The 27,257-nt window shown below is 36.2% G+C and overlaps 1 protein-coding gene across 6 annotated transcripts in view; it reads left to right on the top strand.

The window, feature by feature from the left end:
• The window catches only part of UBE3D (ubiquitin protein ligase E3D), a 239,155-nt gene that overhangs the window by 18,661 nt on the left and 193,237 nt on the right, over positions 1-27,257 (top strand). For all 6 annotated transcript variants that reach the window (XM_049653938.1, XM_049653940.1, XM_049653941.1 and 3 more), the window contains exons 4-8: positions 8,377-8,608; positions 14,101-14,170; positions 22,348-22,417; positions 23,402-23,510; positions 26,344-26,507. In XM_049653938.1, coding sequence (XP_049509895.1) covers positions 8,377-8,608; positions 14,101-14,170; positions 22,348-22,417; positions 23,402-23,510; positions 26,344-26,507 — 645 coding nt within the window. The remainder of the gene's footprint in view (positions 1-8,376; positions 8,609-14,100; positions 14,171-22,347; positions 22,418-23,401; positions 23,511-26,343; positions 26,508-27,257) is intronic.

Raw genomic sequence — 27,257 nt, 5'->3', positions numbered from 1 at the left:
CTGTAGGAGCCCTACCAGCAGAAAATTCTGTGATTAGTAAACCTCATAAAGTTATACCTTGGGTTCTGTGATTGATGATTATTTGGGTAATGCAAGACTAATCCTTGTTCCTTTTTTGTTTGTTTGTTCCTTTTTTTGGCTTGTTTGTTTGTTTTTAATGAAAAAGGTTCTTGTTAAGCAAATTATAGAAATAAGATGCAAAGGACTGTTTAATCTATTCACACTCATTAATGGCTTTTAAAACTTAATAGCACCAAGATGCATGAAATCTGCTAATGATAGCAGTCCTTTTTCTTAGTTTAGGAATACATGATCTTAACCATTTGTTTTGGTTATTTGAAAACAAATAATGCCTATTTTTTTACCATAAAATTCACCAGTATACATTTTTTACCAGTTCAGAGTTTTTGTATAAAATTGTCTAAACAGGGGTGCATGGGTGGCATAGTTGGTTAAACGTCCGACTTTGGCTCAGGTTATGATCTCACAGTTTGTGAGTTCGAGCCCCATGGTGGGCTCTGTGCTGACAGCTCAGAGCCTGGAGCCTGCTTCAGATTCTGTGTCTCCCTCTCTCTCTGCCACTCCCCCATTCATACTCTCTCTCTCACTCTCAAAAATAAATAAACATTTAAAAAAGTTAAAAAGAAAAATTGAACATATACAGTTTATGATTACACTCTTGAGACCAATAGGCCCTAATATCAAGTAACAATAATAACAAAATTTACTTTTTTGTGAGTAGTGTCAGAAACAGCTAAATGGTTATTGTGTTTGGGATTTGTTGTGTCTCCTAGAAATAAATTCATGCCAGACTTGATTAAATCAGTTAGACTTTCAAACAAAAGCCTTTTGATTTTCAGTCCATTTGAGAGGTCTTCTAAGGTCTCTGGACAGGCCCTCCTCATTTCACCTGCACCAGCAGAGCTGGATGTCAGCTGGCAGCCAGGGAGGCCATGGAAACTAGAAGAAACAAGTAGAATGGACTTTATGGAAACATAAGAGATGTCATAATATCCAACCAGGTCCGCTTGACAGACCAGCTATAATTGTATTCTGAAAATAACTACTCTGAGTACAGTCACTTTTCTATGAAAGAGAACAAAGAGGTGAAAAAAGTGTACAGGTACAAATTGGATTGTTGGTAACACTATACACATTTATGGGAAAAAATGGTTGTACTTTTATGGGTCTAGTTATACCAAGTCCGTAATGGTGATCAAATGCTAAGTTTGGCTCATAGGATTTGTCATCTACCAGTTGGATAATACCAGCTGAATTTTTCTAGGTTCTGGCAGCCATGTTTTGAGCTTTAGATACATGATGTTGTTCTTTATTATTTAATAATTTTTTAGTTTTTTTAAATGTTTATTTTTGAGAGAGAGAGAGAGAGAGAGAGACACAGAGTGCAAGTGGGGGAGGGGCAGAGAGAGAGGGAAACACAGAATCTGAAGCAGGCTCCAGGCTCCGAGATGTCAGCACCAAGCCGGATGCGGGGTTCGAACTTACAAACTGTGACATCATGACCTGAGCAGAAGTTCAACGCTTAACCCAACTGAGCCACCCAGACGCCCCACTTGATATTCTTAAAATTCCTAATGTCTACTTGGTTATAATCCAGTCTGTAAAAGCTCTATGTTGTTACCATTGTTATTATCACTGATTAATGATTGATTTTAAAGTTAAAGGGTATTGGGGCACCTGGGTGGCTTCAGTCTGTTAAGTGTCCTGCTTCACCTCAGGTCATGATCTCAGTTTGTGGGTTTGAGCCCTGCATTGGGCTCTCTGCTGTCAGCACAGAGTCCTCTCCCGATCCTCTGTCTCCCTCTCTCTGCCCCTCCCCTGCTCATTCTCTCGCTCTTAAAAATAAACATTAAAAAAAAAGTTTTTTTATGTTAAAGGGCATTGCATTTTCTTGTCTACATGTTTAAGTTTTTTTTCTACATGTTTAAGTTTTAAATAAACATCAATCAGTAGCATTGATTAAAATTGTGTATTTTATTTTGCCCTAAAGCTTGTGGGTAAGATGCATTAAAAATAACTAGCAAATTTTAATTCATTATAAACATGTGTTGCTGTTCATGTTATTTTAAGCTGAGAGAAAAATCAAGAAATTATTTCACTCTTTTTCTGAGCTTCATCACATTTTTACCTAAACAGTGCTTTGAAAAAAAAATGGTATTTTATTTTGAAAGTTCTCTTGGGAAATAGATCATATCAAAGTTTCAGGGTTTTTGGTAGATATGGTTTCAGTAGAGCTGTGATTATAATACATGTTTTGTTCTTAAAGGTTTTATGTTTTCCAAAACATCAAAAAAATTATTTCCATTGTAAAAATACTTTTATCTTTGTAATGACTTGTGAATTAGGCACTTTCTTGCTCCTGATGCCTTAGGTAGTTACAGGATATATTATAGCTCTTATTCACTGTTATATGGGGTCAAGTTAAGTTTGAAATATCACATTTTATGCTAATGTGCATCAGGTCTCCCAGTTCTCTGTAAATGTTGGTGCAGTGTCATTTCTGTGATCACGCATGAGATTTTTACGTTGCTGTCTTTTGCACTATATTGAGGATCTGCTTATTGGATCTTTTGCACTATACTGAGGATCTGCTTATTGGCACTACATGCAAAATGTCAAGAGACAATGAATCTTAGTGATGGAGAAGATTTAGGAGCCTATTTAGGCCTGCTTCCCACTCTAAACAGGTACTCTTATTTGCCTCTTCTTTGTAAAAATTAAAATCTGACCTATCACCTTTCCACTTAAAATGCTGTAATGATTCCCACCTATCTGTAGAAACAAATCCCTACCCCTTAGATTGGCATGTAACACCCAGCACAGTTTGCCACCATCCCATCTCCCCCGTCTCCTTTACTGATGTTCTACATTGTCAGGGGAGGGATTATATTCCAAGGGAAAGAGTTCAGTTTTGGAGCCAGGAAGACCTGAGTTAAGATCCTGCCTTCATTCATCACCTCTGGCTCTGTGAACTTAAACAGATTATTTAATGTTTCTGAGCCTATCTTTCCTCCTCTGTAACAGGAGAATGGAAATTGTCACCTCACAAAGTTGTAGTAAGCATTAAGTAGAATAAGGTGTGTGCAGTGCCCACCAGAGGTCTTCTGAAATTCAGTTAAATATACAGACCCACAATACTACCACAGGCCACATTTCTTGCCAGCTTGCCAGCAGGGCAGCCTCGAGAGGAGTTCCTCTCAGCAGGGGTCCTACAGTAGTTGCAGGAAGTGACGGCTCACATACCCATCTGGAGACTCTTGTCTCCCCATGTGACACAGTTCCAGGTACAAAGCTCAAGGTCCACAATCAAGCAGATGCAGGAGCTACCCTGAGAAGAAGCCTCATGACCTAAGCAGCCAATATATCTTGTAATGCTTTTTGCATAATTTCTAGAGTTTCTTGCAAAGGACTGCATTCAGGGAAGTCCAAAGCATGGCACCCGCATCAGACATTTACAGCTCATTCATACTTCCTTTCAGTCCAGATGCGATTTACCAGTCAGGGGTCATTTTTACCACAAGCAGTGTTGCCTAGCAATATAATTGATGCCTACCATCTACCTAGTTTCCAGGGTAGCAGAGCTAGGTGGTTAAACTAAACATTAGATTCTCAAGTAGCAAGGGAAAAGGTTTGTTAACCCTTTTGTCCCAATATGCAACAGACCCAACCAGGGGCCTCCCGTGTTATAGTTATCAAAATATGCTTGTTCATTCCTTTAACAAGTATTTAAGAACTTCTGCTATGAGTCGGGCACTGTGCCAGACACTAGGAAGACGGAAGTTAAGGAGATACGGTGCTCATCTTTATATTGTTAACTCCACCTGTGATGATGCGCTTAATTCCTTTAATTGTCTGAAGAACTACTTATCCTTCAAAGGTCAGCTCAGATATCATCTCCTCTCTGAAATCCATATACACTTTACTACCCTAGGACTTTGTATTTATTGTCCTGAATTTGTGGGTTGGTTTTATGAATCCACGAATCCCCTAAAGTAATATGCAGATTTTGTGTGCATGTGGGAATATGAGTTTGAAGAAAGGACAAAAGCTTTCGTTAAATTTTCAGAGGAGTCTAAACTGTCCTCTCTCCCAACCCCATTTAGAATATAGAACCATTACTTTTATATAAGCATTAATCATATTTTATAAAGCTTTATTATCATTTGTTTATAGTCTGTATCTCCTACTAGCCCATAAGTACCCTGAGAGAAGGAACTGTGCATATGAATATTTTGTGTCAACAGAATGCTTGCTTCATAGAAGGCTTTTAAAAAACATATGTTGAAAAAATTGCTTATTAACCTTAATAGACTCAGCAGCTTGAGTGATGCTCCTAATGTACATTTCCTAATTTGAAAGGGAAAGTTCTTCCTTATGTTAAAGTAAAATCAACCTTTCTTGTTCCTAGCTTTGTCCTCTAGACATCTACATTAAACGTCTACTCTCTTCCATATTGTAATTACCTTTTTTTAAAAAGATTGACACATTTTAATATACTTTAATTTTATATTGATACAAAAGCAGTAAGGAAGAGATTGAGAAGAATGATTATTAAACAGTAATAGAGTGAACCACTTTTATACTTACAAGCCCCCCTCCCCCCATCACTGATCAAATAACAGACCAGTCCATGATTCCACTTGCTGGTGGTATTCCAGGTTGAATGTTTGAGGGTTCCCTGCAGTTTGTTGTTGCTGGTGGATCCACAACTACTGGGCAGAGTCCCGTGGTGGATTGGAGCAGTGGAGCAGCTGTTAACCTTTGTGGATCTTAGCTTTGTGCTGGTACTTGAGAAGCCAGGTAAGGTGGTGATAGAGCTGCTGCCCAGCGGCCTGTGTCCACAATTCACTTTCCACAGACTCCAGTGGGAGAAAGTGATGTGTTCACCTATCATTTTCTTACTGGTGGGTCTTAACATACAATGTAATATTAGTTGCAAGGGTACCACTTAGTGGTTTAGCACTTCCGTATAACATCTGGTGCTCATCACGACAAGTGCACTCCTTAACCCCCATCACTTCTTTAACCTCCCCCCACTTCTGGTAATAACCATCAGTTTGTTCTGTAGTTAAAAGTCTTTTTATGAGACTCATTTGAGGAGATCAAAGAAAAAGGGTTACATGGGGGAAATCATTAAAAAATAACACATTTGTGTCTTAAATATTTTAACTTAAAACATGCAAATATACATTAATTTACTAATATTTTACTATGGAACCAATATATTTTTGTTAAACATGACTCCACTATTGTCTAACTTTTTTCACTGTTAACATGTTATCGAAGATTCATCATCTACAATTTGCAGTTTGTTTCTTAAAATTTTTTTTAAACTTTATTTTTGAGAGAGAAAGAGAGCATGAGTGGGGCAGGGGCACAGACAGAGAGGGAGACACAGAATCTGAAGCAGGCTCCAGGCTTTGAGCTGTCAGCACAGAGCCCATTGTGGGGCTCAAACTCATGAGCCGTGAAATAGTGACCTGAGCCGAAGTTGGACGCTTAAGCAATTGAGCCACCCAGGCGCCCCTCCAGTTTATGTTTCTTTAGAGTAGAATGAGTCATTCGACACTTTTAAAACCTTGGGATTATAGAATTTTTCTAGAATTTTACTCTTTCTCTCTCTCTCCAATGTTCTATAGTTATATCTTCTCACCACTTATTGGGGTTTTATTTGTTTTGTTTTTTGTGTGTGTGTGTGTGTTGTTTTTTTTACAACCGGCTTTCATTTAGTCTGAAATTTTTTGTTTTCAGAGGAATAGCAATTCGTATTTCCTTGGTTTATATACTATTTAATTAAATTAGATAACTAAAACAACATATAAGTATCATAAATAGGTCTGTGATCAAATACAATTAATTCTTAATGAGCATGTGTTTCTGCTGATAGAAGCAGAGGTGTGCAAGTATTGAGACTGCTTAAGCATTTGCACTGCTTGTGGGCATTAAGAAGACCACAAGCATGTTTCTGTTCTGTTTTTCTCAGGATTACTTATTTGGAAGTTTCTTCATCATCCCACCCACATTCCTTGTCCTCTTAGACCACTGATCTTCCTAACTTAGAATAGAAGTAAACCATGTTTGGCTTTTCTTCTGGTAACTTCTGACGTATCTATTGTTGTCCAGGAGAAGAACAAAACTATCAAAAAAGAAAAAAAGCGGTAGCAAATATAAGGGCCTAATTAAGCATAAGGATGTTTTAAGCATAAAAAATAGTAGCAACGTGGAACTCAATTTCTCTCCCTTTGAGTGTGGTCTAGACCTAGTGACTCACTTCCAAGGAATAGAGTATGCAAAGGGAGAAACATAGCCTTTTTACTGGAGAAACCTAGTAGATACCACACTGGCCAAGTGTTCAAGTTGAACAGCACCAGTGATAAGTCATATTGATAGAGTGTACCCTCTGGTAAGATGTACTGAGAGACGCACCTCACTTCTGTGGTATTCTTCCCCAAATCCATAACCCCAGCCTAATTTTGAGAAAATATCAGACAAACTTAAATTGAGAGATAATCTGTAGAACACCAGACCAGTGCTCTTCAAAAATGTCAAGGTCCTGAAAAATAAGGAAAGACTAAGAAAATGTAACAGACTAAACAAGACTGGGGAAACATGATGATTAAGTGCAGTGTGTTATCTTCAATTGGATCCTAGAACAAAGGGAAAAAGGATATTAGTGGAAAATCTTGGGCAATCCAGATAAAGTCTGTAGTTTTGACAAATCTTCCACGGTTATAAAAGATGTTAACCTTAGGGAAAGCTGGGTGGAGTGTATGTGAGTACTATTGGTACTGTTTTTGTAACTTTTCTGTAAGTTTAAATTTACTCCCAAATAAGTTTATTAAAAAATAGTAATGGGAGAAATCACAAAAGAAAGGGTTAGGTGATTTGAAATCTAAGACAAATAAACCAAATTAAAAGGCAGTAACACTGGGACACCTGGGTGGCTCAGTCAGTTTGAGCGACTGACTCTTGATTATAGCTCAGGTCATGATCTCATGGTTCATGAGACTGAGCCTTTTGTTGGGCTCTGTGCTGACAGCTTGGAACCTGCTTGGTATTCTCTCTCTCTCTCTCCCTCCCTCTCCCTCTCCCTCTCCCTCTCCCTCTCCCTCTCCCTTTAACTGTGCCCCTCCCACTTGTATGAGTGTATGTGCTTGCTCTCTCTCAAAATAAATAAACTTAAAAAAAAAGGCAATAACACTGAAAAAATAATTTGTCACAGATGATAAAAGGCTAATATTCTTAAAATAGAATATACTCTTATCTTTCTTATAAAAATTTTTAAATGTTTATTTTGAGAGAGAGAGAGAGAGTGCCAGCAGGGGAGGGCCAGGGAGAGAGGGAGAGACAGGATCCCAAGCAGGCTTCACACTATCAGTGCAGAGTCTGAGGTGAGGCTTGAACTCAAGAACTTTGAGATCAGGACCCGAGCTGAAATCAAGTGACTGACACTTAATGGACTGAACTACCCAGGCACCCCAAGATAGAATATACTTTTAAAAATTAGTAGAAACATACTAATACCTCATTGGAAAATAGCCATTGATCACAAATCACAGAAGAAACACACTGGTCAATAAATACGACAGCCAGTTCAATCTCACTAGCAATTTAGAGTTGCTAATTGAGAACAGTATTGAGAACATTTTCACCCATTACATGGAAAAGTGATAGTATTCAATGCTGAAGAAGGTAAGTAGAAGAATTATAGATTGATACAGCCTTTCTGAAAAGCAGTTTGCCGATATGTATTGGGTTTTAAAATATGTATATAATTTGTGATTATAATCACACTTGTAAGATTTTTTCCCCAAGGAAATAATCATATATTATACACATTTTCTAATGAGAATGTTCATCACAAGGATGTGATACTGAAAAGCTTGAAACCTAAATATCTATACCAGTGGGGGAAATGATCTAAAAGTTTTGGCATACTTATAGAATAGAATGGAGGCATTAAGAGTCATGATATAACTAAAAAAAAAAAAAAAAAAAAGAGAGAGAGAGTAAAAATAAAAGCAAGATACAGTTTGTGTATATCTTCTGATCCTGGGCTGTGTACATGTGTACTGCAGTGGTTTCTTGAGAGGATTGCAAGGAAATATCCTGTCATTTGCAAAGTAGTTACTTGTCTTTGGCTGGGAAGGAAAGGATGATTTTCATTTTCTTTATACCTTTACACATTTTCAAACTGTCTATAGTGAGTATATGTTACTTTTGTAATTGAGGGGAAAATTTTTCATTACAGACAATGTGATTAATGAGTTTCTTTCATCTTTCATGCTGGTTTAATTTAAAAATGCTAGATTTCCATTTTGTTCTGTAAAAAATTGTTTCTCCTCTTTCCACTAGGAAGCTCCTCAGGGTGCTCCCATTGCCGAGTGAGAACTGGGGAGCTCTAGTTGGAGAATGGTGTTGTCATCCTGACCCCTTTGCTAATAAGCCACTTCATCCACAAGAGAATGACTGTTTTATTGGAGACTCTTTCTTCTTGGTGAATTTAAGAAGTGATTTATGGCAGCCAAGACCTGAACTAGCCCCAGTGGAGACACACTGTCTTTCTTCTGAGAACCATTTTAAATTGGTAAAATATCTTTTCAAAATAAATGCTAATTTAGAGGTTGGCTTAGAAACTGGTTTCTCCAATCTTTTCTTAATTAAAGCACGCTACACAGACTGTTCTAAGGACCAAAATCCATTATTTTCAAGTTCCTCTATTCTCCAGCTCTGCTCTATTGATATAGGAAGAGCATATGGCCTTAGACCAAAACAGCTTACAGGGTCTGGAGGAAGAAGGAAAGAGGACTTTTTCGTGCATAGAATTGGGAATGTTGCCATTTTACAAACGAAATTGCCCTACTTTCTTCTTTTCAGGACAGTATTCTATAATCTGTATCGTCTGATTTAGATTAAAGTGTTCTTTGTTCCAGGATATGTAGTACAGAGTTAGGCCTGGGTATTTCCCTGTGTCTACTGATGTCATGAGAGTAGATGCCATCAAGGAAAAAGAGGAAATGGAGGAGTCCAAGTGTGGAAAGGAAGCTTGTGCTGCAGGCTCCAAGTTGGTGGTTGACACTGAGGTCAAGTGTCTCTTGCTGTAGAAGTTGCTTTAGGGAGAAGGCCATTTCCTCTCACTGCAGAGAACAAATGGTTTACCTTACTTTAAAAGAAAATCAATGGCATTGACTTGGCCCTTGTGAGAAATCATTCTCCTGGTGGCAAATCAATACAGATGTGATTTAAAAAGTAAAGGAAATCATTGCCAGAGAATCTTCATTTTCACATCTGATTATTGGTAGGAACGAAACATTGTACGTTAAATTTCATTTAATTTTTGTAACAAAAACTGAACCACTTTAGGAAATATGCAATAGTTGAGCAACTCTTAGATTGTAAGTTAGCTTACAGAACTATTTTCTGTTTTAAGGACAGATTAAGGAGGTTTATCAAATATCAACGTTATCAGAATTAGTTAAGTGCCTTATCTCTCACCATAAGCACAGATCCTTTTACCTAAAATATGGTTCATTTAAAATTATAGTACTTTATCCTTTTATAGTTTTCAAAGATAAATGGTAAGTTAATATAAATCTGTTATATGTTTAATATGGTTATATTAAAATTGTATTTTAATCTAAATTTGTATACTAATACTTTACTGTTTATGTACTTTAACTTTCATTCTTGTGATAAACTATAAATTTTTAAAATATTTGCAAGGAAATATTTTTAAAATACTTGAATGGAAGAGGAGAGGAGAAAAATTAAAAGAGAAACCACAAGTTTCCCTTTTTAGATGAACTGTATGGAAATACATTCTTCTCATTTATGTCTTTATCTGTTATATGATGCCATTTCCAAGAATGTTTCTTCATTGTGAACAGTCATTGTATGTGTAAAGGAAGACCCTTCATAGTCAGACCTAATGGTGTTTAGTATCGTTGAGACTGTGGGAAACTCGTATCACAAGTTGCTATTGACAAGATTGTTTCTAAGTTAGCCAAGGTGGAAGTTTCTCTTTAATTGCATATTGCAGCAGTTGAAAGAGTATGCCTGTGACCAAAATAGTAACATAAATTTGGAGGGACTGCTTAAACAGTGCTCTCAAGGCTCCTGTGGGAACAAGGCTGCTCTGTGCTATTGAAAACCTATTTCTCATATCACCAAGTCTAGCCATCTAGCAGGGTTTTGAAATGTCACATGGTGACACAGCATCCTAATGGTATCTCTTGGGAAACATTTTTTTGGCGAGACAATATCAAGGGTCCTTAGAAATTGAAACAACACAAAGGGAAATAAAAATGAAGACAGGAGGCTAATCCACATCTCTGTGCAGTGGTGCCGTCTCTCAGATATATTGATTTAATTAGTTCACAACACGGTCTTTCTTTGATGTTTGCTCTGCAGAGTTCCCACAGTTAGGCTGCTTCATCGCACAACTTGCTGTATTATTTCCTTTAAGCGTTGGTCCGGAGAAATGCATTACAAAGCGGAGCTTCTCTTTAAATAAAATTTAGACTGTTAAAATATTTTAATTAAAAAGACCTGAATTTAAAAATAAAATCCAGCACTTAATTCTTTCCTGCAGTACCCCCCTTAACACTGTACAGTATTGTCCCTGAAAATGTGGCAGTATATAACTTTTGTTTTCACACGGTAACCTCCCGAAGATTTCCTTATTCTTGCATTTACTCATTGTCTCATGCTATTTTTTTTTTTTTTTTTGTCTACCAACGTAATAAAAATTTCACATCTTGTAATAGGATGATAGAGATGACAAAGGTGGCACCTCAGCCGTTTGTAAGATACATAATATTATTCTAGACTTAGAGAGTGTGGTCACACAGGAACAAGCTGAACTTTGATTATATTACAGCTGGCAGGTACAACTAACAGCTTTACCTTTTTTCCTTTCCTGGGGTGCTTGGCAATAATTTATTGATTTGGTAATTTGTTAAGTCCATAAGGGTGTATTTCTTATTTTCTCAGAATAATGTGTTGAATTTTGTAAACATGCACAAATGTAAAAAGGATAGACTTGGGAACTTCAGAATACCAGTCATCTTGACTCATAAAGTATGCTTCATCTCGCCCTTTAACCTCCACCCCTGCCCCCCACCACCACAGGAGGGCTTTAAAGCAAATCCCAGACATTATGTCATTTCATCCCATATGGATTTTTCTTTTTTACGTAACCACAGTGTCATTTCACATTTGACAAAAATGAACAATCATTACTTGGTGATAAAATCCTAGGCCATACACATACAGATTTTACCATTTATATTAAAGGTATTTTCTATTTGTTTGAATCAAAATACACACATTTGGTTGTTTGAAATAATTTGTTTTTTATTGATCACATTTTAAAATCCCAATTACCAGTGTCTTGAAAAGGTAGACTTCTTTTTTTGGTGAACAAACCAACAAAAAAAATTGTTTCGCTTCATTGAAAGACAAAGCAAAACGTGCCGTAAGAGCAATTATAAATGAAATACATAATGGAGCACCTGATGAAAATTTTTTTTGCTTTGAATAGCAGATCTTCTCAAGCATTGCTACTCCAATACCCCATATTAGTTTTTAGTAAAGCCTTTAGTTTTTGGTAAGATTTAATGAGGATGGTTTGATTTAACTGGTACAAAATAGGATCTTTGAAAAAGTGTCTTAAGACCAATTTGGATCCATACAGATAGATTTTATTGTAAGAAAGCATGAAACTGCCCAAATGTCAAAGTTTCAGTTGAGCATATCTGCTTTTTGAGCTTCCTGTATCCTTTAAAAAGAATTTTTTTTTTTTTTTAATTTTTATTTTTGAGAGAAAGAGGCAGCATGAGCAGAGGAGGAGCAGAGAAGGAGACATAGAGTCCAAAGCAGGCTTCAGGCTCTGGGCTGTCAGCACAGAGCCCGATGCAGGGCTTGAATTCATGGACTGAGAGATCATGACCTTAACCGACTGAGCCAGTTAGGTGCCCCTATTTCATTTTGTTTAAAAAAAAAATGCAGGCCATAACCCATTGAAGTGATTCTGTGAATTAGTTTGGAAAACACTTGGCATAGTGCTTAGAAGCATAAGTTTTAGCATCTAAGGGGTCTAGATTAAAATATCAGCTCTATCAGTTATTAGCACATCCATGGAACTCAGTTTAAATGTGCTTCTTATACAGTTTTTCAGAAAATATTTATTTATGCTAAGGAAAATATAATTGTACTCAAACTTACCCTAATCAGTTAAGATTCCTCAGATCAATACATATATCCCACATCAGGAAGACACTCTTCCTTTCTTAGACCAGCAATTTAGTCCGCCCTTTCCTAGGAGAGATGACCTAGGTGGCCAGAGTTGCAGAAATTCCTTCTCCCCGCCCACTTTTACGTGACGTCTGCCATGTTGCAGTGTGTCTATGTGAGAGGAATGTTACATGGTTTTAACAAAGGTATTGCTATGGATGTGAAAAAAGCATATTTTTTGGTAGATTCTTAATATGCAGTTGTTGTCCAGTAAAAGGCAAAAAGTTGGTCTCTTTGTGGGAGGATATGGGTTTTCAGCCTGTTCCTTGAATGACATGTGCCCAAACTATGTTTTGTTTATGTAACATCCACCTGGCAGTCAACATGAGCCTGGGACAGTGCTTTATAACACTCCCTTTTAAATACTAATAAACAAAACTAATGAGTAGAACACTACTATTTACTACCTTAAACGGGTGAGGAAACCAAAACAGGTTAATTAACTTGCTCAAGGTTATGTGTGTAATAAATAGCAGGACTGGGATGTAAACCTGGGAAGTCTGGCCCCAGACTCAGGGCTCTTAACCACCATGCTACCGTGTCTAACATAATCTCATATAAAAAACTAAAAATCAGGTTTTGTTTTAAAAAAATTGAGGTATAATTGACATATAATATTATATTACTTTTAGGTATATAATTCCATATATGTATATGTTGTAGAAATGTGCATAATGTACATTGTACATAGAATGCGTATATTATAGAATTAGATGGATGCTAGCAATTTTAATCTGCATCCCAAATGATGAATTTGGAGTTTTACAGTTTAAGAATGCTTCAGGAATTTCTCTGAGAGCACTATCCAGTTGTTCCAATTATAATGAATATCTTAAGTAGAAAAATGTGTTACATGAATGTGTTAAATTTATTTTTTTAAAAATTTTTAATGTTTTTATTTATTTTTGAGAGAGAGAGAGAGCGAGCACTGAGAGAAATGAAGACAGAATCCAAAATCCGAAGCAGCCTCCAGGCTCTGAGCTGTCAGCACAGAGCCTGACATGGGGCTCGAACCCATGAACCATTAGATCATGACCTGAGCCAAAGTCGGACACGACTGAGCCACCCAGGCACCCCAAATGTGTTAAAAAATTTTTTTTTAATTTTAAGTTTATTTACTTATTTTGAGAGAGAGAGCACAAGCAGGGTAGAGGCAGAAAGAGAGAGGAGAGAGAGGATGCCAAGCAGGCTCTGTGTGTCAGCCCCGAGCCCCATGAGGGTCTCAAACTCACTGTCCTTGAGATCATGACCTGAGCCAAAGGCACCTGCTTAACTGACTGAGCCACCCAGTTACCCTGGTTACATATTTTTGACTTCTGGTGAGGGCCTATGAATTATAGATTACTTTTACATAAGTTACACTGGACTAGAAATCAAAATAATGGCTCTAATTTTTGATTCTCCTGTTTGCAGACACATGAATTAGAACAAGTCACCTACTCTCTCTGCCTTTGTTGCCTGCCATCTACTCATTCTAAATGATAATGTGTATTTGGAAGTACATTTTAGAAATGTAAAGTGCTTCTTTTTCAAATTATTTACAACAGATTATCAAGAAGTGGTTAGGTTTGGAAAAATCAGTGTGTTCATTATTCTGTCTTTAGATCTGAAAAAAAAATCTCTGTGCATGTGAATTATGCATACAAGCTAAATGTGTTCTCAGTATTTAGTAGAGGGCAAAATAAAATGTAAAGTTCAAAGTATACTCTAGAGACTATGTTAAAATTATATATTCCTTTTAAGAAAAGCTGAATGACATTTAAATGACATTTTTCTGTTCTACAGAAACCAAAGGCAAATACCAAAGTAATTTGTAAGCGTTGCAAGGTAATGTTGGGAGAGACCATGTCATCAGGTAAGAATTTCATAATAAAAAAGCCAAAATGATTGCCACCTTATTAAAAATGAGTAGAAGGAGATTTTATAGGAAATCTATGTGAAAGATAGATAACTAATATATGTTGTAAAATTGATGATTTTTAAAATAGAAATCAAGTGACATATCATCAAATATGCCAAGAAGTTTGTGTATTTTGACCTTTATAAGTACATAGTATTGAGTTTTAAACTTAGGTTGGGTCATTTTCAATATTTCATATCCTCTTAGTGGATATAAAACTACAGTATGAAGTTTGTCCTTGGGTCTTTCTTAAAGAATATCAGGGCTTTTTTCTCAGTACAAGTCCTCAGTCAGAATTGTTGGTTGCTAGAGATGACGAAGAAGTTTTCTTGGCTGCCATCTGCCTTAGGGCTGTATTTTGGGCTGGGGGTTGAAAGAGAACTTTTGAAATGGAAGAAAACATATTCTGAGTTTCGTGCTCTGTTCCTATTCTCTTCCCGATAATTATATTTATATAAAGTCTATGTTAAATCACTTTCAAATATAATAAAATCATGATAATTAAATTGCATTACTATTTTTTTTTAATGTTTATTCATTTTTGAAAGAGAGACAAAGTGTGAGCAGGGGGGGAGCAGAGAGAGAGAGGGAGACACAGAATCTGAAGCAGGCTCCAGGATTTGAAAATGTCTGGAGAGCTACAACATGCTGCATTAGCTTTATGGATGACAAATAATTGTTTTTAATACAATTAATTAGAAATGTAAGTAAAGCTAGTGCACCTAAAGAAGGCAGATGGTAGTGTTGTTTGTTTCTTAAAATCATCAGAATCTTGTAAGTAGTTGACTTGCGCAGAGTGAACAGAAAAGAAAGAATGAGCAGTGGTAAAGGATGCCATCCCCAATGTCACTTTGGAGAATGAAAGCAAGCCCTTTAAGCAACAACTTAGAAAGTTTTAAGGCTTCCAGTCAAATTAGGCAAATTGATCTTTTTTATAATTTTTACTTTTATTTATCTTAGAGAAAGAAGAGAGAGACAGAGTATGAGCAGAGGAGGGGCAGAGAGAGAAAGAGACACAGAATCTGAAGTAGGCTCCCGGCTCTGAGCTGTCAGGAGAGATCCTGATACGGGGCTCGAACTCAAGGAACGTGAGATCACGACCTGAGTCGTAGTTGGCCCTCAACGAACTGAGCCACCCAGGCGCCCCGATTTTTTAATTTTTTATTCTTTTCTCTTGTCCCTGAAGCCCAGTTAAAATGCCAGTTAAGGAATAAAAAATATGTATATCCACAGAGACCATGAGAAATTGAGAGGAAGTGACAGTAATGTAAACAAGAGATATAAGCAGACATTTTTGGAAACTGTAAAGCTGAGAGGTGTGGGAACACACTTGGCAGTGTGGAGGAAGCTGCAGTCTCAGTGTCTGCAGATCATCTGAGTGAGGAGTGAGCCAGTACTCGCGGTAGAGCCTCAGAGCTGGTCAGAATTTGGAGGCAACAGGTAACAGGGAAAGCAGTCTGAGACAAGGGGCTGGAAGAAGGATGGTTAATTCAAAATTTTTATATGGAGCTGTAAAACTCCTAAGATTCCTGTATTTGCAACTTGCTTATACTCTCAAGGTAGGAGATTAGAGGACTCTTTTCTTGGAAAATGAAAGAATACCAATCAGAGAAGAGATTTGCAGATACTCTTTTAGGGGTCATTCAACAGTAAAATGAGCCTAGATCTAGCCATCCTACAGTCAACAAGCCTTGTACCTACGTGTAAGAGTTTCCTGTCAGTATTTTTTATTTATACTTAAATATGAATGGATTGCTGAGAATCAAAAAATATTAGAGCAAACCTCCAACTAAGAGACTGAAGTAAATAATCAAGTAAACAGAATAAAGCACCAAAAAAAACAAATTAATGTATAAAACAGAAGAAAATCTTGAACAAAAACAATGTTCTTAGAGAAATGAAATAATATTGTCTCCATAATTCAGAGAATATAGAATTAAAGATGTGACTGCTTAAAAAAAGTAATGAAAGGACTAAAAGATAAAATTAAGGAACTATCTTATCTCCTAAATCAGAACCAAAAGTCAGATATTGAAGATTGGAAAGGAATTGTGGGAAAAAACCATCATGTAAGTTTCCTGAGGATAGAGATATTGTCTATCTCATTTTTCACTATAACCTCAGCATTAAAACAATATCTGGCACATAGTGGGTACCCAATAAATATTTATTGAATGAATGAATGAATGAATGAATGGAGACTTTTAGGATATTCAACATCTAGCTAATAGAAATTCTAGAAAGAAAGAATATAGACAACAGAGTTTAGGAAATTATCAAAGAACAGAAATACTAAAAACACATTACAAGGCTATTTTCCAGAGCTGGGGCTTCAGTTTCTCAACTGAAGGGGCCCACTACATGTCCAGTATGATGAATGGGATGGGAGGGCAGCTACCCAAAGCTGCATCATTGAGTAATTTCTGAATACCAAGGAAGAAGTTTCCAAAGGAAAAAAAAAAAAACAAGTAGTGAACAAAGGATTAGGAATTAGAATGGCATTGAACTCTTTTTTTTAGTTTATTTATTTTGAGAGAGAGAAAGAGCATGTGCGCAGGGGAGGGGCAGAGAGAGAGAGGCAAAGAGAGAATCCCAAGCAGGTTCCGTGCTGTCAGCAGAGCCGACATGGGACTCGATCCCATGAACCATGAGATCATGACCTGAGCCTAAATCAAGAGTCGGATACTCAACTGACTGAGCCATCCAGGTGCCCCAAGAATGGCATTGAACTCTTAACAGCATTGTTGAAGGCTAGAAGACAATGAAGCAATGCCTTCATAATTTAGAAGAAAAAAATATTTTTAATCCATAATTCTGTCACAAACTATCAATCAAGTATGAAGATAACACATAGACCTCAAATGTACATTTTCCTTAGGAATGTGATATAGGATATATCTCACCAAAACTAAGGATTTAACCTCAAGAGAGACGACATTGGTTTTGGGAAACATTATCTAACACAGATAAGGGAGTCTCAGAGTGAGGGACACACAGCAGGCCTAGAGAGTAACAGCCCGGATTGAAACAAAAGGAGAGAAGATTGCAATAAACATGTTTTCAGTTACAAAATGAAACTGATACATTCTTTGATGTATATGACCACATGTAAGAGTCTTGAGATAAGCCATTCTATCATATGGGAAGAATTAGCTAAAGGTGCTTGGAAAACTAATCCAATGAAAAAGAAGTTATGCACTACAGGAAAGCAGAAGGTTGAACAAGAAAGGAAACATTTCCATGGTATTATAGCCATAATAACATGAAGTTCAATAGGCAAAGGAGAAACTAGAAATTTAAGAGGGAGATTTTGGAAGCAAAAGGCTAAAGACAGGCTGAGATGATAAGCTTTTCACACAGTTCTGGCTGACTGCTAAATGCACATAATAGATGCCAGAGCATCTAATAAGAATTGAAAGCCTGGGGAGACGTGCACATTTTCCCATGCCTTTAATTTCATTTCTCAGTCGATAACACAATTGGGCAGCAGAAGGTAAAAACCTTAATGGCTTGAAGTATTTAAGCAAAACATCTCCCCAAATCTGCTGACAGCTGAACTATGAAGGTATAGTGGATACTTCCTAGGGAGCCAGGCTACATAAAATAAAACTGAGCAGAAACATTAGTGGCTGCACACTGTGGGGAGACATATTTCATAGTCTGAGCCCAGGTTAGTTAATTGACTATTATACTTATCAGCCAACAATCCTTGAAAGAACAAAACAAAATCCAGGATAGTGACGGGTATATTACATACAATGTCCTACTTCCATTTAGAAATTACTAGACCTGCAAAGAAGCAGAAAAGAGTGATTGATACTCAAAGGAAAAACAGGACTCAATAAACAGGTGATGAGTAAGCACAAATATTCGACTTAGTAGACAAAGATGTTGAAGTAGCTGTTATAAATATGGCAAAGAATTAAAAAAAAAAAAACCTCTTGAGTGAACTAATAGCAAATCTCAACAAATTGAAAACTTCAAAGAGAAAATCATTGGTAATTACAGAGCTCGAAAGTACAGTAAGTAAAAAATTTACTAGGTTAGCTGTACTACATATTTTAGATGGCAGATGAAAAAATATATTCATTGAACTTGAAGGTATATTAATAGAAATTCACCTATCCAAAGAACAGAGAGAAAAAGTTCTGAATCAAAATGATCAGGACCTCAGATATTTGTGGGACAAATGAAGTGCTTCGGTAGATGTGTAAATGTAGTCTCGGGGTGAGAAGGAAAAGAATAAGTCAGGAGAAAAAAAATTGTGGAAAAAAATGGCTGAAGTCTTGGCAACTTTGGTGAAAAATATTAACTTTTAGATCCAAGAATTGCAATGAAAAGTAGGGTAAACACAAAGGCCACCTCGCCCAGCCACATTGTAGTCAAACTAATAGAAGCCAAAGATGAAGAGAGAATCTTGAAAGTACAAAACATCTCTTACAGGGATTTCATGATACAATTAAGGCTGACTTTTTACAGAAATATGCAGCTAGGAGACACTAAAATGAGATATTCAAATGCTGGGGGTGGGGAGAAAAACATTAAAAAAAAACCAACTGTCAACTAACAATTCTATATCAAGCAAAACTGTCCTTCAAAAAATGAAGGCAAAATAAGGGCATTTTCATATAAATAGATGGAAGTTATGCATTACTTGCAGACCTTTTCTACAAAAAATGATAAAGTTCTTCAAGCTGAAGTAAAAGATAGCAAAGGTAATTGGAATCCACAGGAAGAAATGAAGAGCAAGATAAATAGAAAATATGTGGATAAATTACCACAAAAGTAAACTCAAAAGTGAGCACAAAATTGAAGTCACCTTTTCAATACATTGTGCCAATTCTCTAAAATTAGAACTTTTATTTTGATTGCTTTGAGAAGTAAAGGTATAAATTAAAGACTACACAAAAAGGGAACCTAGTAGAGTACTCTCTGCACAAAAATTGGAGGCCCTAAAGACCCATACCCTTACTGTGGAGGTGAATCAGAAGTGGAACAGCCCTGTGGAATTACAGACAGGTCCTATCAGTCCTTTGGCACTTTAGGGAATTTCAAGTCTTGAACTTGGTTAGTCTGCTGTGGGCTAGCCATAACACCTTGTGCCTGCCAAAAATCAAATGCATATCACGTCCGGAGGAAAATACCTTCATTGTAAAACTCAGAATACCACAAATAATTTGTCAAGTACAGTGTTCACCATACAACCAAAGATAAATAAACATACAAGTAGACTAGACTTTCATCAACAAGAACTAACAAAAATAGCGAACAAGAGAAACAGACTTCTGTTACTGGAATTCGCAGACATAAACTGGAACAATTCATGCTTTCTATATTTATAAGAGAGGTTTGAAGGTATCCAAAGGAAAAGGAGACAACAGCAAGCATATTTGGTAAAGATCTATAATGGAATTTCTAAAAAATATATAACTGAAATTTAGAATTTGGTGGAGGTTTTAATGGCAGATTAGGTACAACTTAGAGAAAGAATTAATGAATAGACAATTGAGAAGAAAAATCTGGAAGCCAGCACAGAGAGACAAGGCAAAAAATATGGGAGAAAGTAAGACATAAAACATACACTGAGAAGATCTAACATATGTTTTGTTTGGTTATTTTTTATTTAAATTCCAGTTAACATATAGTGTAATACTATTTTCAGGTGTACAATTAAATGATTCAGCACTTACATACAATATCTGGTGCTCATCACAGCAGGTACACTCCTTAATCCCCATCACTCATTTAGCCCATCCCCCTCTCCTCTGGTAACCATCAGTTTGTTCTCTATAATTAAGAGTCTGTTTCTTGGTTTTCCTTTCTTTTTTTCCCTTAGGATCATTTGTTTTGTTTCTTAAATTCACGAGTCAAATCATATGGTATTTGTCTTTCTCTAACTGACTTTGCTTAGCACAATACTCTCTAGCTCCATCCACATCCTTGCAAATGACAAGATTTCATTCTTTTTTATGGCTGAGTAATATTCCATTGTGTGTGTGTGTGTGTGTGTGTGTGTGTGTGTGTGTGTGTGTGTGTAATCATTCACCAGTCAATTGATTTGGGGGCTCTTTCCATAATTTGGCTTTTGTTGATAATGCTGCTATAAACGTTGGGTTGCATGTGCCCCTTTGAGTTAGTATTTTTGTATTCTTTGAGTAAATACCTAGTGGTCCAATTGCTGAATCATAGGGTAGTTCTGTTTTTAACTTTTTGAGGAATCTCCATACTCTTAACAGCGTATGTTTAATCAGACTTCTGGAAGGGAAAGAAATAGAATGGAGCATGGACAATATTTGAAGAGATAATTGCTAAGAATTTTACAAAAGTGATGAAAACAGTCTACAAATTGAGGAGGTCCAATGAATTCTAATTAAATGGGGCCCAAGTAAGATAAATAAAAAGAAGCCTATAGCTGGACATATCTGAGTGATACTGCAAACAACTAAACAAAAACCAGAACATCTTAAAAACAAAGAAAAGTGACAGATCACTCTCAAAGGAACAATAGTAATGGAAGATGGAAGACAATGGAATGGATGTCAATATGTACAAAGGTTAAAAACTGTTAACCTAGGATTTTACATGATGAAAATGTCTTGATAGGAAAGAATGAAGACAAAGATAAATATATTTTCTGACAAACACTATAATAATTCATTTCTACTGGTTTGTTTTTTATTAAAAGAAATTCTACTTGTAGAAGAATAGAATTCTACCTGTAGAAGGTAAAAGAAAATGATCCCAGATAGAAGGTGTAAGTTCAAGGTTTGGTAAAGAAAAGTGGTAAATATGTGGGAGACATTAAGTGGATGCTAACTGCATAAGACAATAATAATAATACCTTGTAGGATTAAAATTGTAGAATTAAATTATATTTTAACAGCGGCTGGGATGAAAGGGCTCACTTCATAATGTTAAAAGGTTCATTTTTGCATCCAATAACATGACTTCAAAATAGTAAAGTGAAAATTGAACTTAAAGAAGAAATAGATAAATGCATCATGATGGCTCTAGCTATATAATAATATGTTAAACTATCTATTGATTTTCTTGCCTTTTTTTGTGTATTACATTGAAAAATTGAAAACATTTTCAGACAATGTACTGAGAATGCTTTTCCATCTTATTAAAACAATTAAAAATTGTTTGGCACACCATTTTTAATGCCTGCATAGCATTCTCTTCCTTAAATGTATAATTGTTTAGCCCAACCAGTTTCAATTTTTAAACAACTTATTTTCAGTTTAATTAATGAGCTTGTTTACAGATAAATTTTTATAGATATGAATATTTCTTTGAGATAAGTTCTCAGATGTTTAATGATGGTATCAAAATATATTTAAGGTCTTTGTCAAGTGGCTTTCCAGAAATCTATCGTTTGCAATTCTGACAGCAATATGTGAATAAGTGCACCCACTTCTCCATATTTTCCTCATTGCTGCATTTTATCATTTAAAAATATTTATTTGATGCTAAAGAATATCAACTTTTAATTTGTATTCCTTCATTATTGGTAAAAATAAACATTTTTTTCGTGGATTTTGTAAAAAATTCAGAATGGTTATGTTTATATTCATTTCTGTAAGATATTTAGTTTACTGTTTAAATTTTTCTGTAAACTAATCAGATAACCAGATTTGTTGGAAATTATACATTAGTAGACTCAGTGAGATTCTGGGAAATACTCATGTGAGGTTCCCAGCATTTTTGCATGGGCTTTAGGACACCATGATGAAAAAGCCTTTTTCAATGACTCCTAGATTTGTGACTACTCCATAGAAACAAGGAAACTAGATGACTACTTTCTACATAAGTGGGCTATGACTGATGTGACTGATTTTTCTACCTTCTGTGTGTGTAAACAGAGTGTCCTTGCACCAGGTTCACTTGGGCCATGACCTGCTGAAACAACATCGAGCCCTCTCAAGTCTCAGGACTCTCTCCTTGTAGTCATCAATGCTTTCTCATCTTAATTACTAAGTCATTTGGGGAAAAGTTTTACTGAATGTTAATTTTATCAGTATAAATACTGAATATTCAATTTGGTATGTCATAATTAGGGACCAACATGTCCACAATAAAAATGTTCGTGCAATGGGAAGATTTTTAATTTTCTTATTTTTTGTTTCTAGAAACCACCAAGTTTTATAAGACAGAGATAATTATTCAGCCATCTGAAAGAAATTTTCCCATCATACCAAGGTACAAATAGCAAATTAAGTTTATTCTGTAATTTTAAATGTGGAGAATGATAGGTACAATTGATTATTTGGGAATTCATTTTTATTTATACCTCCTTATTGGGGGAAAAAATAAAAACCCTTGAGAAAGGCTTTTAGACAGTTGAAGCAAACCACACATATACAAGATTTGAGGATTCATTTATGGCTTGCTTACAAATTGGCATAAACAAATGTGCTTATATTAACACTTCAAATTCTGAAAACTTTTTGTGCTTCTTTCTATTTGCCAGATATCCAAGTTCTTACAACCTAATCACCAATAGGTTTTGAATAATTATTTCTGTTTTAATTTGACTTATTTAAAATGTGAAACATGGGTCAGTTTTCAAACAACTCCTGTGTTTTTTTTAAAAATGTTACTTAGCCACTAAATCCACTAGTGTTTTCTTTCTTGGAATCTTTTTAGTTTGCAAACAGAAGTTAATTATAGCATATCTTTCAATTCATTTATGGATATCTGAAAATTATGGCAATCTGATTTTAACCTTAAAATTTATCCTCCTGTAAATACTTTGATTCTGTACCTCAGCTCTGACTTTTTGAGGGGGTCCAAATGGAAATCATTGTAGATGACTGTCTAATGTTTGGGAGGAAACATCTCGCCTTCTTTTTTAACTCATTTTTTGATGTGCTATAGCACAAGTGGAATATTAACATGTCTAATACAGTATTTTTTTTATTCAGTCAGGGAATAGTTAGGTTCAGGGTGGGAAATGTATTAAGGATTGGAGAATAGGTTATAAGAAGACTGGAGCAAACACAAATACATTAAAATATATTAAAATCCACATTAGCACAGTCTGTGAAGGAATGAGCAGCATATAGAAAAGTCTGGCTGCACACGCCTCTGCCTTTTAGGTACCCTGTGGGTATTTTTGGCTCCTCTTGCCAGTGAGAGTTATTATGAGAGGCACATTGTGAAAATTGATTTCTGTTCAAACAGGTCCCAGTTTGTACAGAGTGTTATCGCCCAGTGTCTGGTGGAACTCTCCACTGCAAGAAGCACTTTTAGATTCACTATTCAAGGTCATGACAGCAAAGTGTACATCTTGGTAAGATGTTATTTCTCCCATCTTTCTGTAGCCTGGTAATCCAGGGTCTCAGAAATTCTTTAGTCTTGCCATTCTCTTTTCTTAATTCTCAGGTCTAGAAAATAAATGATCAAATACTGAATTTGTAATATCCATTGAATTCCCAAACCAAACTCAATAACAAAAGAGCAAGTGGCTCTATGTGCTAGGTACTGGGGATATAGAGAAAAATAAAACCTGAAACCTGCTCACACCACAAAATAAAGTTTTTCACTCTAAGTTGTTAATGACTTTTCTTGGTCAGTATAACACAGTTCTGTCTCTGTCACTTTTTTCCCCCTATTGATTTTTCCGTTTTTCCTTTTTGATACTCTTATGTTCAAAATATATTCTGTTGCTCCTGTTTTTATATATATGTGTGTATGTGGTAAGAACACTTCATGTGAGATCTACCCTCTTCATAGATTTTTAAGTGCATGCTAACAGTGTTGTTAATTATAGGCACAATATAATAGGCAGATCTCTAGTACTTATTCGTCTTGCCTAACTTTAACTTTATACTCTTTTCATTAGCAACTCTCCATTTCTCCCTCCTTCCAGCCTTTGGCAGCCATCATTCTACTCTCTGCTTCTATCTGTTGGACTGTTTTAGATTCCTCATGTAAGTGGAATCCGGCAGTACTGTCCTTCGGTGTCTGGCTTATTTTACTTGGCATACTATCCTCAAAGTTCATCTGTGTTGTTGGATATTACAAGGTTTCCTTCTTTTTTAAGGCTGAGTAACCCATTGTATGTATGCAGCACATTTGTTTTATCCATTCATCTGTTGATGGACATTTAGATTGTTTCCACATCTTGGCTACTGTAAATGGTGCTGCAGTGAACACAGGGGTGCAGATACCTCTTTGAGATCCTGATGTTAACACATTGATGTTTGAGAAGGAGTGGCAAGTTTGGGATAAGAGGCCCTGCAGTTAACGGAATCCTTTCCTTCATGTACCACAAGCATCTACTATTATACTGTTGCTGTTAGAAATAATGGTCTGCAGACAAGAATTTGGACCACTTATATATATGAGAATCTTAAGGCCCAAGTCTCTTTTCTGCCTCCATATCTGTTTTTTCAACCAGTGAACATATATTGAACATTTCTTATTCTAAAGGCACTGTTCTAGGTGTTCAGGGTAGAGCAAAAATTGCCATTAAGGAACTCACAAGCTAATAGGGAAACATGGTAGCTAGAAGGAGGCAGGGGGTTAGGTTGTTGTTAGGTGGCTTCGTAGCTGGCCATCCATTATGGGGACCCCATGCTTCTCTGACTCAGATAATTTCTACCAAAACTAAAATACTTTTTGACTGAACTTAATACTGACTATGCCTGATAGCCATAGTCTGAAATTAGTTTTAATTTTCTTTTACTGTAAGGTTTTCAAGTTAAAACTCAGGAATAGGAACTTATAAAATCTACTAATATAATATTTAAATTCAAAAAAATTTCTGTGTTATAAAAGTAATACATTCTTGAAACAGCCAGTGTGAAGAATGTAGTGGCAGTGGTAGTCCTCCACCTTGTCTTCTCTCCTGTCTTGCTATATCATAGTATTTGAAGGTAAAAATTATTAATTTGGTATGTGTACTTCCAACATTTCCCCCCATCCATATATGACTACATGTTCATACACTCACATTCTGCTTTTCTGTTTGTAAAACATACCAGAATCATATGATGAGCATTTTTCTTCAATATGTTTACTTCACACAGCAGTGTATCATAAGGATTGTTTCTTGTTAGTGTAAATGTAGATCAGCGTCTTTAAGGTCTAGAATTCCAGTGTGTGGCTGTTAAAGACAGTGCGGCAATGAAAGTGATCTTCGCATGTGTATTTTAGCACTTCTTTAGAAACAGACCTTTTTAATCTAATACGGTATTAGAATTTGTGTATTTTAAATTGATAATTATCATCCTCCAGAAAAGCTGTATTAATTTATCCCGTATAGTGAGGCATTCTTGGTACCCCGCCCAGATCCCCTTTACTCAGGCTGATACACCTATTTCCCAGCTGCTGAGAGGTGTGGACTGCTAATGGCACTCAGCTGCCTCTTCTCCAGAGACTTGCCCTTATGTGACAGTTGTCACCTTGTTCAGAAAGTTACCTCTTCCCACCCCTGCTCTGGTCTGCCTACTGACATTGATTTGACCCTGTTGTGCAAAAAGAAGGGGCCTCCTGTCTGAAGGTGGGACAGATTTTGTGGGTGGGATTCTTGCTTCAGAGCTCCCCATGGGGTAAGGCTGAAGCCAGACCCCTGCTGAGCTCCTCAATGAACGGCAGGCATCCAAATCCCAAAACACTCTTCTGCCAGCATTCCAGACCCCTCTTCTGAACTGGATGGTGCCATCTTGTTGTACTTGCAAATCTGATAAGTGGAAAAGGGTGGCAGATGATTTTCACATTTCCTTATTACTAGTTATATTAACATTTTTATATGTTTATCACTTATTTCTTCTGTTAATTCTGATTATATTCTTTGCCTTTATTTCTGTTGGGCTGTTTTTGCCCCCTTATTGTTTCCTGGGAGCTGTATATCTTATAGATAATACCTTTGTTATATACTATTAAATAGTTTCTCCTAGTTGGTTGTCTCTCTCTCTTTTTTTTAACTTTTATAATCTCAGTGACTCTACCAGATGTTATACTTTGAAAGACTTACCGTGCTTAAAAATTATATACATGATTCTCCTGTATTTTTTCTGGTATTTTACAGTTTTGTGTTTTGTTTTTTAGTGATGGTATGAAATATGATAATGAGTGATAATGATATCCTTATACTTGGACTTTTCTCTCCGTATCTTTAGCTATGGCTTTTAAACTCAGACAGTTTGGTGATTGAATCTTTGGGAAGTTCCAGAGGTATCACAAAATTCCCCCTGTTGGAAGACATCTTAAAGGCAGATTCCAGTTCTGCCTGGAATGCTGTCAAGGTCCTCTACCAGCCATGCGTCAAAAGCAGGAATGAAAAGTAAGTTGTGTGTTTGTTTTCTCATTCCACGTTGTTTAGTTTCTTTTGCCATTTGGTGTTGAGAAATTAATGAATTAAATGGTACTATGCCACTTCCCTATTTGAAGCTTCTAGGAGTTGTACTGCTAAATGTTATGCTTTCAAGTAGATTGAATTATTACAGATGATTCATGCTAATGTGTACAAAGCTTGCTTTTACTGAAAATAATTGGTCTTTTTCTTGTAATCTCAGCTGTCTATGCATATGGCTGTAGTACTTAATCAGGCATCAACAGCTATGAATATTTACTGAGAAGCACTTTCCAGGCATTGGGGATGCAATAGTGAAAAAAACCTAGTCCTTTCTTCCTGGGATTGTCATTCTAATGGGGAGAAGGCAGATCATAAACAGAAGAGGCATAAAACCGTGGACCAATGTGGCCATGTGACTCATGGCTCCTGCTAAAGAGTCAGGCACTCATCTGAGGGCTTCTAGCTCATTTAAGCCTAACAACAACCCTGTGGGGTAGGTACTATTATCACAAAACACAGGTGTTAAATTACTCTCCTGAAATACAAAGCAAGGTAAAGTAGTTGGGGAGGAGTAGGATGGGTGTAGGAGGTTGTCATTTTATGTTGAAAAGTCAAGGATGTTTCCTAAGACGATATTTAAGTGGAAAACTTGAAGTAAAGGAGTGAGCTTTATCTGAGAGAGCAGTGTTCCTGGCAGAGAGAACAGATTGAAGTTTATACTTGTCCTGTACTCTCCAA

Source organism: Panthera uncia (assembly GCF_023721935.1).
Source record: "Panthera uncia isolate 11264 chromosome B2 unlocalized genomic scaffold, Puncia_PCG_1.0 HiC_scaffold_24, whole genome shotgun sequence".
NCBI lineage: Eukaryota > Metazoa > Chordata > Mammalia > Carnivora > Felidae > Panthera > Panthera uncia.
This window is presented reverse-complemented; position numbering and strand designations above follow the sequence as displayed.